Here is a 17,447-nt window from a genome sequence, read left to right as displayed (position 1 = left end):
GATCCACAAACATAGTTATGTTTATATAACTTAATTTCTGTTTCTTTAAATAAAGTATAGTTAGATCCACAAACATAGTTATGTTTATATAACTTAATTTCTGTTTCTTTATATAAAGTATAGTTAGATCCACAAACATAGTTTTGTTTATATATCTTAATTTCTGTTTCTTTATATAAAGTATAGTTAGATCCACAAACGTAGTTATGTTTACAACTATATGCAATGCATTACTTGTGGTTGCTCTCCTATCATCAGAGGGCTTTGAATTCAAATTCTTGAATAATTTACAAAATTAAGATAAATCTTAAATTAAAGTAACAGGATGTTTATTAGTGTGTGTGTGTGTAGCTTAAGATCTCGCTAATTACTGAAGCTTTGAAACGGTAGGACAAACGGACATTAACACTTGTATAGTGTCAGAACTGAATAATCAGAATGTAAATGTAAAAGAGTCGAAGCAAAATTGTAAGTAAATTTGTTGAAAAACTGCTTGAAAAAATAATGTTTATGGACAGACTTACATTTTTAGGACTTCATTATAGAATTGCTCCGCTTATAATATTGTACTTTGTTGTCCAAGGAATCATTATGCTAAAAATCAGATCAATCTTTTATCACATAAAAATTTATTATTAAAAAAGTAAAAAAAATCAACACGTTAAAAATGGACGTACGTACATTCTGATAATGCTTACAGAGTTGCTAGGATTTCTAAATCGTACCTAACTACTACAGGAATCACCATGCAAAGTTTGAAATCGTTTGAACAATTCTGACATGACTAAATTAACGAGAGAAAAAACTATCCGTTCCGGACGGACGGACTGACCCTAATCATAGAAAAGCTTTACTTCAAAAAAAGTAAAGGGTCGACTTTCAACCCCCCAACCTCTTTCACTCAAGTACCCCTAGAGGCCTCTAGTGATATCATATAATTTTTTCTTAGTAAAGAGAATTAAAATCATTTACCTAACTGTAAAATCTATCTAATTTATCTCTGAATACCATCTAATTATTTTACATAAAAGATATTGATTGCAAAGGATAAATACAAAATATATATTTTTGTCTATTTTTTTGTACAGCAAGAGATATGACAATAGCTTGCAAATTAATCCACTTTTTTCTTTCAATAATCTCACTCTATATTACAATAAGGGGGTAGGATTATAATTAGAGTAAAACACTAGAAGGGGAAGGGCTTAAATTACTTGTCTCCTTTCTGAGGACCCTGCGCCGTCTTTTAATTGGATCTTTGAAAATCAACGAATGTCGTCGTGAATAGTAAAAAAAAGGCAAGTTGATACAAAAGAGCAGAAAGCATTTTGCTAGCAGACGAAAAATTTCCTTGATAGGGGGATCCAGGTAGTTGTCCGGTTATACATCTATACTTTAAATTTATTGGATTATGGTCATATTCCTTTTTCCCTGTCTGTATAGTCTTAATTTCCTTAGTTTTTAAAAAAGTATTTTAGGAGTAGATAATGTTATTTAGCAATTTTGATCATGATTTAGTTAAATTTATTAGTAATCTACAATCGACCGCCCTTTCCCTCTAAATAATCAAATGAATATGACGTAGATTAAAAAAATTGTGTTACTAATACACACATAATACATGATTCCAATCTCTTCTGGTCCTTTTGTTCTTAAACTTTTTAGGTCCTATTCCCCTATGTCTTTTCAACCTAACATAACCTAATCTAAAATAACCACCAAAAGACCTTTTCTCTAATTAGTGTAATTAGTGGGAGGAGAGGGGGGGGGGGTTTCAATGCAACTTTATGGGACGTTACAAGTTTTTGTGACAATATTATGCGAATGTAATACCAATACCGCAGTAATAATTCATAATATGTCTTAGTAAAATGAACATCATATATGTGCATGCAGGGATAACACCATTGGCGATAAATAGTGTCAATTGCTCCTCCTTCTGTAGATCAAAATAAATGGTGGAATAGTTTAGAACTTCTAGCTTGTACCAACTAATCAAAATTTAATAAAAGTACCTAAAGTGTTAAAAGCCAATGTATGAGAGATTATATTTATAATACTTGTGTACCAGTATATTTTTCAGCCCTATGTCCCCTCCCTTCATGTATTAATATATGGCAAAAAAATATTTCGCAAGCGTTTTTGTCATCTTTGTAGATTCCATACTAATATTAGGAAGTACTAATATGTCCGCATGGAGTAGTCATTTAAGACAATAAGGATAAGACAATGGTCGATAAATTGATGTACATCTCGATGATGATAAACAAAATTACGCTTTTCCAGAGTTTACAACTTTTGGACACTTAATGAACCAACCAATAAAAATTCATTATAAGTACTAAAAGTTATCATAAGATAAGAAAACGTTATCATAAAACTTTGGGGACTAGTGTAAAAATAGCCAAATGTCCACTCCCTCTCCGGCAACTTCCTTGTTACTTGACTAATGTTAAAGATTTAGAAATATAAATTATTTACAATGTCTAAACAATTAAATGGCATGCTTTACTTGCTTTAAAAAAACTCCTGCTGTATAATAATCTACTGTTCTGTTTAATCAAATATACAAATATCTTGATATTGCTGCGATACTGTTATGAAAATAATTTTTCTTGTTTTATTATTTTCCGGCTTCAACAAATTCTTTGAAAATTATAAAATAGAAAAAAGCTAAAAATATTGTGTCTCGTCATATTGTGGCGTAAAAATCACGTTGCTTCCTGCAGAGATTCAAAGGGATAAGACAATGGACAATAAATTTATTGACTTCCTTATCTTAATGATGATAAATAAAATATCCCTTAAATAGATTCAATTATTATCACATCTAAATTACCACCAAGCAATCAAAATTCTTTAAAAATACCCAAATATTTCGAGCCAAACATACGTCATAAAATCTTTGTGTACCAGTGAAATTACCAGACCACTGTCCACTCCCTCCCTCCCTTGTCCCTGCATCGCTCCACTGTCCTCTTATATAAAACTAATAATATTGGACAATTTTGCTGACAATAACAATTTTAAACATAAACACTTTATATAATTTAAAAATATTAAAAACGCGGGATTTTTTCCTTTGAGTATTTTTTTAAAATTGAAAAAAGATTTGATGAACACAGTAATAGTGTCTGACTGATTATGACGTAACAAAAAAAATAGCCAATGAGAGGCCACTATAAATTTTACCATTGGTCAATAACGGCCTCTCATTGGCTAATTTTTTTTGTTACGTCATAATTAGTCAGACACTATTACTGTGTTCAGATTTGATAAGGTCGAGGAAAAAACAATATTTCAAAACAATTTATAATTTTATGACATTTGACTTATCTTTTAATAAAAATAGAATTTTTAGGCAATAAAAATAAATTTTCTCGGCCTTTTCTTTGCACCTTATGAAAAATGAGATCCTTTTGCATAGTTATGATTTCATATCTCACACTGTATCCGAACGAAAAAAAGTTGATTTGTCTAAAACACTAAGAATCATTTCCCATGCCAGTTTGCCGGTATATAATCCGCCGCTAAAATTTCCACAGTTAAATCTTGAAAACTTTACCTTCAATATGATCTACACGAAGAATATTTGTTCAGTTATTTTCAATTCAACCCCCAAAACGCAACGCGATTTTGGAGTAGAAGTTCCCCTGAATGCCTATTTCTTATGGAAGCACAAAGTGGCCCAAGATATTTCCCCTGTCAAATAATTTCTAAAACAAAATCCAGGAATCAAAATTAAATTTGAAATGTTTTGAAAAGATTTTTTTCAAAAACAAATTAGAAAAATTTGCTGATAGTTTATTTTTCTACAAAAAAAACTTTAGGTTTAATTTCTTATTTTTAAGTGCAATTTTATTTAAGCTTATTAACTCACACTTAGAAATATGAATATTTAGATTCATTTCCTAATTCGACAATAAAAATAAAATTGTAAAATGTTTTTGTTTAAAATTTAGTTCTATGATTTTTCTTAAAATCATTTTATGAAGACTTTCCAGTATGAATTCGAAACGGATATATATCCCCTTTATTGGAGCCAATCCGTAGCCATACTGAAAAATCTTGCATTGTATTGTTTATAGCATTTCCCACAAAAAATAACTCAAAATAATAATATTATTAGCAGTTTTGTTAGCCCTGACTCCGATCCCTTAGGGACAACAAAACTGGAATTAATCTTTAATTTTCTCATTTCACTATCCACGAAAAGCTGCTTAAATTAACTATTCTATTAAATTTTACTTTCTGTAATGAAAATCTTTTTAATTCCCTGAGAACATTATTATTGTTAGGAATTATTATGCAGATAAAACTATTTTCTATGCAAATCCCAGCTAGAAAATAAAATTCCCTGCTAATTGTCACAATCAGGGTTGCCACGACATTAAAACGGGTGCAAGCTATAAAAAATATTGCAGTTTAAAACAAACAAAAAAGTAATCTCATAACCGCTAGGTGTCGGATAGGTATTGGCCAAACCCAAACATTATTGGGAAAGTAAATCAATTTAATGTCCATTGTCTTATCCCTTAAGATTTCCGCCCTACCCTCATCATTACGAAATTCTGTAACTTTAAAGGTTTAGCATGTAATATTAATCAAGTCAGAATTGATTGGCCCATTAAAGGAAACTTTCAGAGAAGCCTTAATTCTTTTATAAAAGTAACAGGATATCTGTGTGTCTGTTTGTGCAGAACCCCCCCCCCCCTCCAACTTCTAAGCGCCCCTAGAGGCCTTTAGTGGCTTAGTCGCCAGTTTTTAATAATTTTAAGTTGACATCGATGTCTTTATGCAAATATGTCAAAATCAAATCATTACACAATGAATTTGTTTGACGTTGAAGTTTAAACTTTTTAATTTTTCTTGAACTAGAAGCAAATTTAAATAGAAGATTAAAATATTTTGAAATTTGTCACTGCTACTTGTGCAACTGAAATTTTACTAAAAATAAAATCATTGAGTTTTGATTTAATTTGACTATTCTTTGGTGATGTTGTAATATGGATAACAGGTTGTCGTGCTGGTTTTGCACAGTGAAGCTTCTTATAGGTCCAGGGAAGGTTCACCCCAACATATCAAAATAAATCACCCCTTAAAAATACACCCCCCCACCCCCAAAAAAAACTAAATTAAAGAAATGGGTCGACATCACATGCTTAGAAGCCTCTTAAGAAGGATGTGGGGATTTTTGTTTCAGTTTTTTTAGCACTGTAATGTTTTTTCACTAAAAAAATATATTTTTTCAGTTGGCGCATGTGCGAGCAGAACGTGATATTTTGGTTGAGGCCGACCATCAGTGGGTTGTCAAAATGTTCTATTCATTTCAAGATCCGGTCAACCTCTACCTCATCATGGAATTCCTACCTGGAGGTAATTTGTGCATTTTTTCCTTTCTGTAAAAAGCATAAATTTAGGTTTATTAAACTGTCTAAAATCTATATAATAAACTTTATTTACTTTAAATATTTTTCAGCTATTCTTTAAAACCTGCCTTTAAAACTAAAATCTTTTTATAAAAATAATGGTGTAATACTGGCCTACCATTGGTCAATTAAAAACTATACTGGCTTGCCATTGGTAATATGGTCTTTGTATTGGCCTATCATTGGTTATTTGTTTTGTATGACTTCTTTTTTTATAGGCACTATAAATAGCTTCTTAAATCTTATATTTATACGAGAAATGGTTTACTAACAAACAAACCGACTGCTTTTTAATTTTGTAGAAAAGTTCCTGAACAAATAATTATATTCTTACAGTATAATATTCTTTGATTCTGGAATATTTCTAGTTGTATTTTTATGTCATTCTTTAATTCCTATTAATCTTATTATAATATTATTTATGTAACTGTATTATTTTTTATTTTTGTAATTATATAGATTCCCAAATAATTACATAATCATTAAATTACATTTATAATCTAAGTTTCTTTGTAGCTAGACAAATTGTCTCATATATCAGCCATGTGTCGTCATAAAAATAAGGGAGATGAGAGGATAAGTGGGAAAGAAAACCCCTAAAAAAGAGATAGATAATCCCTCAATTCTTATGACGTCACAAATCTGATTTTTTAGTCCAGCTACAATATCTTTAAAGATCCCTATGATAGAACCTTTTTCTATTAAAGTTTAGCTATTATGTTGTCAAATGACATGTAGGTATGTGATGTAGTGTTACTTATGGATATAATTATCCTTGTTTATTAGTAAATATTTTGTATATTAAGGAGACATGATGACCTTATTAATGAAGAAAGATACTTTGTCAGAGGAGGCAACTCAATTCTATATTGCAGAAACTGCTCTAGCTATTGAATCTATTCATAAATTAGGATTTATTCATAGGTAAGATATTATTATTATTAAGTATAGCACTCCTGCTCTATAAAGCTTACACTGTATGTATGTCTGTCATTATATAAGTATGAAACTCTAGCTATTGAATCTATTCATAAATTAGGATTTATTCATAGGTAAGATATTATTATTATTAAGTATAGCACTTCTGCTCTATAAAGCTTACTCTGTATGTATGTCTAGTCATTATATAAGTATGAAACTCTAGCTATTGAATCTATTCATAAATTAGGATTTATTCATAGGTAAGATATTATTATTATTAAGTATAGCACTCCTGCTCTATAAAGCTTACTCTGTATGTATGTCTAGTCATTATATAAGTATGAAACTCTAGCTATTGAATCTATTCATAAATTAGGATTTATTCATAGGTAAGATATTATTATTAAGTATAGCACTCCTGCTCTATAAAGCTTACTCTGTATGTATGTCTAGTCATTATATAAGTATGAAACTCTAGCTATTGAATCTATTCATAAATTAGGATTTATTCATAGGTAAGATATTATTATTATTAAGTATAGCACTCCTGCTCTATAAAGCTTACTCTGTATGTATGTCTCTCATTATATAAGTATGAAACTCTAGCTATTGAATCTATTCATAAATTAGGATTTATTCATAGGTAAGATATTATTATTATTAAGTATATCACTCCTGCTCTATAAAGCTTACTCTGTATGTATGTCTGGTCAATATATAAGTATGAAACTCTAGCTATTGAATCTATTCATAAATTAGGATTTATTCATAGGTAAGATATTATTATTATTATTAAGTATAGTACTCCTGCTCTATAAAGCTTACTCTGTATGTATGTCTGTCATTATATAAGTATGAAACTCTAGCTATTGAATCTATTCATAAATTAGGATTTATTCATAGGTAAGATATTATTATTATTATTAAGTATAGTACTCCTGCTCTATAAAGCTTACACTGTATGTATGTCTCTCATTATATAAGTATGAAACTCTAGCTATTGAATCTATTCATAAATTAGGATTTATTCATAGGTAAGATATTATTATTATTAAGTATAGCACTCCTGCTCTATAAAGCTTACTCTGTATGTATGTCTGGTCATTATATAAGTATGAAACTCTAGCTATTGAATCTATTCATAAATTAGGATTTATTCATAGGTAAGATATTATTATTATTATTAAGTATAGCACTCCTGCTCTATAAAGCTTACTCTGTATGTCTGTCATTATATAAGTATAAACTTCAGACTGACAGACATTGTTTTACTACGTATTTATTATAGATATTAAACAATGAAATTTATTTTTTTAGGGACATAAAACCCGACAACTTGTTACTTGACGCCCGCGGTCATGTTAAATTATCAGATTTTGGTCTCTGCACCGGGCTTAAGAAATCACACAGAACTGAATTTTATAGAGATCTTTCACAGGTAACTGTTTTATTCTCTTCTATAATAGACTAAATCCTGCCTCTTACTAACGGCAAGCTTTCATCAATCTATTTCAACTAAAACCTGTATTCATTGCGCTATTTTTAGTTTAAAACTTAAGTTTTCATGAAAAATATTTATCTTTCTTCAAATTAATAACACTTGGACTTAAACAAAGTATTTGGCTAAACAAAAATATTTGTTAACTTCTGGGATCTTTCGGGATAAGGCATTATCCGATAAATTGAAGTACATCCCCAATGATGATTCACAAAATTACCCCATCTGAAGATTACAATTAGTAAGTGGAAACGTTTTAGCACTCAAATAATTACCTAATTAATTAAATTTATTAAGTGCTCCAATGTTGTTATGACCATAAAAAAAACGTTATCACAAAAATTTGGGGACTGATGTAATAAAGAGCCTAATGTCCCCTCCCTCCCTGATTACTGTCCATTTGTCTGGCTGATCCTCCAATTGTCCGCTTATAATTGAAATGTTTGTTTTTCAAGTAAAAATTGTTTGAAAACAAGTCAAGTTTGTTAAAAATAGTTTCTATAATTGTACATAACAACACAATAGTTGAAGAAAAACCAGGAAGGGAGGGGATATTGGGCTGTTTATTACACTAGTACCCAAAGTTTTATAATCATGTTTTCTTATTCATTGGCTTCACAACTTTGGGAACTTTTATTGAATTTCAACGTTTCAACCACTAATTGTAATCTACAGAAATGGTAATTTTGTATATCATCATTGGGGATGAACATAAATTTTATGGCCATTGTCTTATCCCTATAGATCCCTGAGAAAAACAAAGTTGGTTGAAAAATAATATGACTTGACCAAAGTGTGAAACATTTTTTCTTCTCTGTGCCTTGCTTTTCCATAGCTTGAAGGATTTTAGGTAGTCACCATATTATTAATTTATTATTTTTACATGAAATACATGACTGTCTTGTTATTTAAAGTAGTAAGTAAACAACTGTATTGATGTAGGCAAAATTTGGGAAAGCTTCTTATACGTCTTTGAATGGTTTTTTACAGTAACTGAACAAAGTGTCTCAAAATCAGCCGTGTGACGTCATAAAAATGAGGGAGATGAGAGAAGAAGTGGAAAAGAAAACCCTTAAAAAAGAGATGGATAATTCTTTATTTTTATGACGTCACATGGCTGATTTTTCCAGTTACATTTATATCCATTCACTGTTAAATTAGTGCCACCTTATTAATTATTTCTTATTTATTAACTTTTGATCAAGTATACTTTAACTCCCTGAGGCCTGACAGGCCTGACTTGCCTTCCGCCTGCGTCATTACCAGCCGAGCAGCCGCCAGCCAGCCCCTGGCAACCCATACTTGTCCAATGGGAGAGGATGGGTCCTGCCAAAAAAATTTTATGCAAATATAAAACAGCGAAAATTATATGTACTTTGCAAATTTTATTTTTACTATTTTATCTGAAAATTTTAAAAATACTGAGATGCCAATACTGTTTGAGAAGCTAAAAAAATATTACTTTTGCCTCTAAAACAAAGACGAAGAAAGTCCCTCAATGACGTCATGAAAATGGGGGATGAGGAGAGGAGGATAGGGAATTAAAACCCTTAAAACAGAGATGTATAATCCCTCATTTTTATGACGTCACATGATGATTTTTTAAGGGACTTTCTTCGTCTTCTCTAAAACAAATCTCTTAAAGCCGTTCATAAAACTACCGTATCCAATTTTTTGCTGGAACATAAAAACGTTAAAATAGGAAGCCATATTGCCAAGTTCATTTTTCTTCACTGGTGACAAGTACTTGGGTAGAAAAACAGTGTCATTACATTTCCTTACAAAACTTGGTGTTATTTTTTTTATTATTATTACATCAAATACTTTTCTAATGTCAAGCTGTTTCAAATTTTACATTTCTTAATGCTCAAAATGCTGTATATTTTTTTTATCCTTTATATCTTGAGTAACATTACTTATTTAGCTCGGTTCCTTTTTTTACACCTACGTTTTTATAATGTTTTTGTTTTTAATCCTTCTCATAATATTGCAATTTTATTGGTCTTAGACTATTTTTCTTTCTTTCTCTGTCCCTTTGAACAAAGAGTCATAAGGGCGCAGCCGTTAAAAATGCTAGAAATAAATAGTTTTAGTAGTTACTTGATTTCAACAATGCAGTTGATGAATGTCTGCGCAGACTTACACAAAAATATTCAAGCCATATACTTTTTACAATGTTGGCACATTTTTATGTATCAGCACAATATTAAGTACCGATTGAAATATACATTTACAATTAGTCACAGGAGACGTTAAGGTCGACAAGTTAGCTATCTAACCCATCGGTGCTATTCATTTTTTTTAAAACAAGAATGACAACTGAATAATCAGAATATAATTGTATAAAAGTCGAAACAAAATTATAGTTGAATTTGTTGAAAAACTACTTAAATACAGGATAATGTTAAAGGACAGTTTTAGAGATGATTACAGAGATGCTTCGCTTATAACATTGTACTTTGTTGTCCTAGAAATGGGTATTTCAAAAATCAGATCAAATGGATACTTATATAACATAAAGATATGTTATTAAAAAGTTAAAATCAACGTGTTTAAAATGGACGAACAGCCATTTTGGTAACAATTATAGGGATGCTACACTTTCTAAAAAATACCTTACTGCTACAGGAATCATCATGCAAAGTTTGAAATCGATTAAGACAATTCTAACTTGCCAAAATTAACGAAAAAAGCTAATCATAGAAAAGCTTTAAAAATAGCAGTTTTGAATAAGCACTAGATACTTTCCGCAATATCATTCATTCACGTGAAGATAGGCATCAAAATATTATAACTAGAATGAGAGAATCATCAGATTTATTATCAACTTCTCATACTAAAAGTTGAACAAGGTTTGTCAGTCTGTCTGTCCGTCTACCCGTCTGTTTTAGTACAAAAGAAAACCTTCCCTTTAAGTATTTTAATTTATTGTACCTTTAGAGGGTCTTAGTTTATTCTATGTAATTTTCATGAAAAACTAGAAAAACCTGGTTCGCCCGTTCGTTCACTTCTTTATGACGGGTTTTACAACTGTTTTAAGTTTGTTGTAACAGTTTCATTTACTTCTCATAATTATATTTTCTAGTAATATTTTCATGTTAAATAATACATTATTAGAAACCGCAGGCCCATGTACTTTACTTCACGTGAGAACGGCAGAAAGATTTATGAGAAAGATGCCCGGTTAAAAAAATATAAACTTTCACAATCAGAAAAAGTTGAATTGCAATAAAAAAAAGAATGAGAGAAAAAAGGAGAGAAAAAAAAATGAGAGAAAAAAGAAAGAGAGAAATAGAAATGAGGAACTTTAATTATCCTAATACACAAGTAAAAGAATATCTGTTTTTTATAAAGCGCTTGACCGATATGATTCTCCTTTATGGCGAAGCTTTTTATAGGTCTAAGGAAAGTTTATAAATATTATTGGGGAGGATGCCTTCACTTCCCCAAACGAAATCTCCCCTGAAAAAAAAAATCAACCCAAAACTTGATTTTTTTGTGGAAAGTTGAGGGTGATACCCCCCTTTCCTTACGTGCACCTTGAGGCCTCTTGGGGCGTATTTGTTAGTATAACCAAAAAAGCGAAAAAGATAGAACTTATCTTGTGATATTTGGTAGATGGACAAAGTGTCTCAAAAATTAGCCCTGTGACGTCATAAAAATGAGGAATTATCTATCTCTTTTTTAGAGCATTTCTTTTTCCACTTCTCCTCTCATCTCCCTCGTTTTTATGACGTCACATGGCTGATTTTTTGTCCAGCTACAATATTTGTATGTGAAGGGGGTGTAAGAATGTAAATGAATGAGTAGATGATAATCTAAAAGGAATATATTATATTATTGAGCAACATCCAATTAATCGCTAGTGGAACACCCTTTACCCAGGGATCTAAAGGGATAAGACAATGGCCGATAAACTGATGTACATCCCCAATGATGATACACAAAATTACCCCGTATGTATATTTAATTAGTAGTTGAAACGTTTGGTCACTGAAATAAATGAACCAATCAAAATTTTATAAGTGTCCCCAAGGTTGTTAAGCTAACGAATAAGAAAACGTTATCATAAAACTATGGGGACTAGTATGCCCTTAACCTCCTTTCAAAATAAGGACAGGTTTTTGGAAGAAGGTTTTTGAAAAAAATCGCCTTAAAGCCACTTCTTGTGAGTCCTTTTTTATGGGGAAGGGGGGGGTAAGGGTTGTAGACTTGTTGATTATAGGAATCTTCAATTATTATATCTAAAGTAAGGACATATATGTAAAAATATCCTAAAAGCATTATAGTTCAGTGCCAGAATTTGTTAACATTTAGAAATAAACCAACGTTTACATGTCATACTGTCACTTATAGTCGTCAAGAAATTTACTTTAACTCTTTTCATTATTGTCTAAATCATAAATAATCTGAGGTGAATTCTTAAAAAAAAACTTTTGCCTCACTAAAATCAGTTTGTCTCATTAAAATTTTAGTGAGGCAAAATTATTCCTTCTAATTTTTTCAGCGAGCCTCACTGATTTTAGTGAGGCAATTTTTTTTTTAATAATTCACCTCTGTAATTTAAATTGTTATAGATAAGAACTGTCTAACATTTTATTTCACTTTTAATTTTCGAAAATATGGACTTTGTGATTTGTATGTATATTATGGTTGTAATTATAATAGCAAATATTCATATTTTTAGCCTACAAATTTTAACAGGGTTCTAAAAATAATATTGAAGATAAATTATACAATCTTTATTTCTTGCTGAGTAGGCCTTTAGTGCTGGGACTTATCCAAGGACGTACAAGCTTTTTTAGTTGGTGGGGGAGGGTTAAATTAAAAATAAAATTTTTTGGGGGGGAACGGGTGGGTAATCTTCATATCATAGAGGTAAGGGCGTCCAAGCTTTTTTATTTTTTTTTTGGGGGGGGGGGTAATCCCCCCCCCCTTGGACGTCCCTGGACTTATCCTAGATAATAATATATAAATTGCCAGGTAGCTTAAAGGACCTTTTAAGGGAACCTAATTTGTCTAATAATAGTTTTTATTAGGAAAATTGCATAATTGAGCCAATGAATTCTATCAATAATAGTTTAAATTTAATAAACATCTTTCATTTTTCACCTGGTCTAAAGGGATACGACATTAGAAAATGAATTCATGTACCTCCCCAATTAAGATACACAAAATAATCCCTTCTTTAGATTACCTTTGTTGGTTGAATTAATAAAACTTCTTAAAGTTTTTGAGTCAACTTTGATTACCCTTGTAAATTATAGTCCAATGTCCTCTCCCTCCCTATAAAACTTGAAAAAAAGCAAACTTATAAGGTCTTTTATAAGAATACCTTACATAGTTACTAGGCCTATAAATCTTTGCCAATTGGGCCTCCCATGTAGGTCTTAGAGCGATGACCTTTTTTCTATTGCCATAGAATTTCACAAAAATCAAATTTACTTTTTTCAAATTTTTTTTTTGAAAGTTGTGTTTAATAAAAGATAATATAATTATCTAATTAACTAAATAGAAGATTCTTTATAATTTTTAAGAGAAAAATACTGTAAAAATTGCAATTAACATGATTAATTGTCTTGTGTATGACGCAATTCTTGCATCAAATCTTATTTCACATTTTCTTTCATGCTTTGGCCAGCCATTGACGTTATAATTTTTGTAAAGTTTATATTTTACAGCAAAAAAATCTTTTTAAAAACAGTATTAAAAAATTAAAATCAAACAGTATATGATAATATAGATATTTTTTAATATGATAAAAATCATTTTATTTTTTTGCTGTTTCATAAAATCTTTTTTATTAATATGGAAGAACATATTACTGAAAAGACATTTGTGCTCGATAGTAGAAATAAAACGGTATTTCCTAAAAACTGTCAAAATAATGTGTTCAAAAATAGCCATGCCAAAAAATACACCTTCCTATGAACTATTACAATATAAAAAAAATATATTATAATTCAGCGAGAGAGGGGACAATGGGCTGTTTATTACACTAGTTCCCAAAGTTTTTAAATAACGTTGGCTTAACAACTTTGGGGACTTCAGTGAATTTTGATTGGTTGGTTTAAAATGTTGAGTGTTCAAACGTTGGGGATGTACTTTAAATTATTGGCCATTTGTCATTGAATTGCAAAAATTGTGTTCCTAAATTGCTACAAGTTTTATAGCTAAAACGATTATAAGTACATTGTAGGTACACTTTTGTAATGACGTCAGACAATAATTCACATACAACATCTATACAACAAACTTTTTACTGCCTGTATGCAACCAAATTTTAAACAAGCAAAAATATTAGAATATTCAGCCGCATAGATGTCTATAACATGCTAAAATTTTATTTAAAGCCGCCTTTTCCCTCCAAAAATTTGTGTTCAGCTGCAGCCATTAAAACAACCGTAGACGGTTTCCGATCAAAGATACAGGTTGCCGTGTACTTTTTAAAAACTAATTTGATTTATTTTTTTCAGGTGAATCCGTCAGATTTCAACTCTCCTGTGGACTCGAAGCGAAAAGCAGAAAGTTGGAAAAGTAAACGACGAGCCCTAGCTTACTCTACAGTCGGCACCCCTGATTATATAGCACCAGAAGTATTTAAACAAACAGGTAGAATAAATCTGGGAACCCTGAGTATACTAAAATCATATTTTTTCTCGTATTCATTCGAATCCGGTGGATTAGGGACCGGTTCTCATCCATACGAAAAAACTATGTCTAGCATCGTATTATATTCAGTTTTCTACAAATTTAAAAAAACTGGTTTTAATCTTATAATTGTTTATTTTATATCCGCGGAAAGCTGTTTATAATACGATGCGAGAAATAACTATTACTTCATTCTTACCTTTTTCACTTTAATATTAAAATTAAATCCAATTTTATCCTATATATGTATTTTATGGAGGTATAAATTTGATGCTAAATGGAAATTTGATGATAAAACTTAGATTTAGATGAATTTATTTTACACAATATGTGAATAAGAACTTTTTAATATACATATATTTTGGACTAAATTGCATACAGCTTAAAAGTACATGTACTTTTAGCGATTTTCTCATATAGAATCTGTTCGTTAGTCCGTAGTTTCGCGCTTTTGCCATCTTTGTAAATAAAAGTATGAAGAATATTTTTTTTTTCAGGGTATGATAAGACTTGTGATTGGTGGTCTCTTGGAGTTATTATGTTTGAAATGTTGATAGGTAAATAATTTTATTCTCGATACCTTAACTAATTACCTTATCTATCTATCTATTGATCGTTCTATACCTATCTATCTATCTATGAATGTGTAATATTTTTAACCAAATGTATTAATTTAACAACCGTAAAACCTTTCTATCTATCTTTCTTTCAAAAGTATCAATCTATTATTTTACCTATCTATTGTTCAACCATATCAATCTATCCATATATTTATCTTTATGTCTCTATATTTCAATCATATTTTAAATTTTTTATCCTATTATAAAATTCCAGTGTTATTTATCTGTCTGTAGCCTAAGATTTCAGTAATTACTGAATCAGTTAGGTTTTCAATTTCAGGGAAGCTTTACATAGGTTCTATGATGGTTTTAGGCTATTTCATTTTTGCATTGAAGTCTTGGGATGGTTTTAGGCTAGTTTTCTTCCTTTACCTACCCTACCCTTTCAAATATAGAGCCCCTATATGGTAGGGGTGCAACCACTAGTGTATTTATAAACAACATAAATCCATCTATATACCAATCTAATTCTCATTCCACGTTTTCCATATCTATCTCTCTTTCTAACGAGCATACTATGTGTGTAGGCTATCCCCCCTTTTGTTCTGAGACCCCACAGGAGACGTACAAGAAGGTGATGAACTGGAAGGAGAGCCTGGAGTTTCCCCCGGAGGTGCCCATCTCAGAAAATGCCTCCAGCACGATTCTCAGGTAAGAAAAGAATATACTATCAAGGACGTCCAAAAAAAATTTTATCAGGTGTTAATTAAATTTCACGTGTTACCAAAATTTTGTAGCCGAACAAAGTGCCAACAAAATCAGACATGTGACGTCATAAAAAAGAGGGAGATGAGAGGAGAAATTGGAAAGAAAACCATTAAAAAGATATTTATAATCTATCATTTTTTATGACGTCACAAGGCTGATTTTTTTAGACACTTTGTCCAGCTACAAAATTTTTAATATGGACCACAAACACACTTTTCGAAACTTTAATGCGTATGGTTTGGTAAGAAAAGCCCTATTGGGTTAGTATTCTGTAGCTTTGAAGAATATAAGCTTCTTGTAGGGGCTGAATGGGGGAGTTTCGGTGGTCCTAAATACATTTGCTTGAAAGTAGGCAGCCAAACAACAAATAAAGTTTCAAGATTTTCAATATATTAACTGTATAACACTTCACTATTAAACACACAACTTAATATTGTTAATACGACGCTACTTGTTCTTTTTTTAAGCTATTTTTGTATATCAATAACCTTGAATATTATAAATTCAACAAGATGAACATGTGTTACCCTTGTTTTCCTAGAAACATAAGTTTATAGCCCCAAAAAGAAAACAGATTATATGTTTCATTTTTGCAAAATATTTAACAGTTAGGTGGGTGGCAAAGAGGTTAAAAATATTATTTTAACACGAAAAAAGAAAGGCCATAAGTAGCGCAACAATAACACTTAAAATTGATTTTGTTTATATCAACTCGAAAAGGTTTTTCTTGAATAAGTTTATATGATGACAGTCTTAAAAATGTACAAACTTTCTATAATCTTTTAGAGAAGGTGAATTGGAAATTTTTAAAAATATCATAGATCTTAAGAGATAAGACAATGGACGATAAATCGAGGTACAAATTACCCCCACTGCAGATTATTTTACTACTCAATTAAGATTCATTAACAGCTCTAAAAGTTTTTACGGTATTAAATGAGTGACAAATATGATGTACAGTCAAACATACACTTTCCCACATCTGAAAAGTATACGAAAAATGTTCAGCAATATGATTTATTTTGTTTGCCCAACTTTAAATAAAAATATTATTCATGTTATGTTTATGAAATGTTAACATATTTACACAAGGTAAAGATGCAACAACGGTGTTAAATTTATTATCAAAATCTGTTTATTTTTTTAAAAAATCATTAAAAACTATCTTTGCATGTAATGCGTTATGTAGTTGAAAATTGTTTCAGTATATTTTTTTTCTTCCTAGGAAGTTTTTCTTTGAAAGGTTGACAGTTTTCTCTCTATTAGCTTTTTTGGGAAGGGATTTTAAAAATTCCCAAACTTCATGATTTTATTTGGTCGGGTCATTTCAGAGATCTTTAACGTCAGAAATAAAGAACCAACTATATTATATTGTAATATTTTCTGCAAAAAGGAAAATCGTAGATAAAAGTGTATTTTATTGCAAATATGTATATTTATAATGCAAAAACAAACTTTATTGGATTGGTTGGATAGTTCTGATACAAATTTGTTAGATATATATATATCAGAGAGTTGTTTGATTTTTCATCAATTTCCCTTCAGGTCGAATAAAGCTTTAAAAAGCCTAAAACCTACCTAGAATAATTATAATATTTATCCAATTAAAAAAAATAATTT

At 30.3% G+C, this 17,447-nt stretch overlaps 1 protein-coding gene across 2 annotated transcripts in view; it reads left to right on the top strand.

Annotated features, from left to right (window-relative positions):
- Nucleotides 1-17,447, top strand: part of LOC145318707 (serine/threonine-protein kinase tricornered-like) — a 220,380-nt gene that overhangs the window by 194,448 nt on the left and 8,485 nt on the right. For both annotated transcript variants that reach the window (XM_080160166.1, XM_080160165.1), the window contains 6 exons: nucleotides 5,253-5,376; nucleotides 6,236-6,353; nucleotides 7,668-7,788; nucleotides 14,325-14,460; nucleotides 14,997-15,056; nucleotides 15,647-15,770. In XM_080160166.1, coding sequence (XP_080016292.1) covers nucleotides 5,253-5,376; nucleotides 6,236-6,353; nucleotides 7,668-7,788; nucleotides 14,325-14,460; nucleotides 14,997-15,056; nucleotides 15,647-15,770 — 683 coding nt within the window. The remainder of the gene's footprint in view (nucleotides 1-5,252; nucleotides 5,377-6,235; nucleotides 6,354-7,667; nucleotides 7,789-14,324; nucleotides 14,461-14,996; nucleotides 15,057-15,646; nucleotides 15,771-17,447) is intronic.

The sequence above is a fragment of the Acartia tonsa genome, chromosome 5 (assembly GCF_053477335.1).
Source record: "Acartia tonsa isolate MP-2025a chromosome 5, ASM5347733v1, whole genome shotgun sequence".
NCBI lineage: Eukaryota > Metazoa > Arthropoda > Copepoda > Calanoida > Acartiidae > Acartia > Acartia tonsa.
Note: the sequence above shows the minus strand (reverse complement) of the source record. Positions and strands in the feature narration are given on the sequence as shown.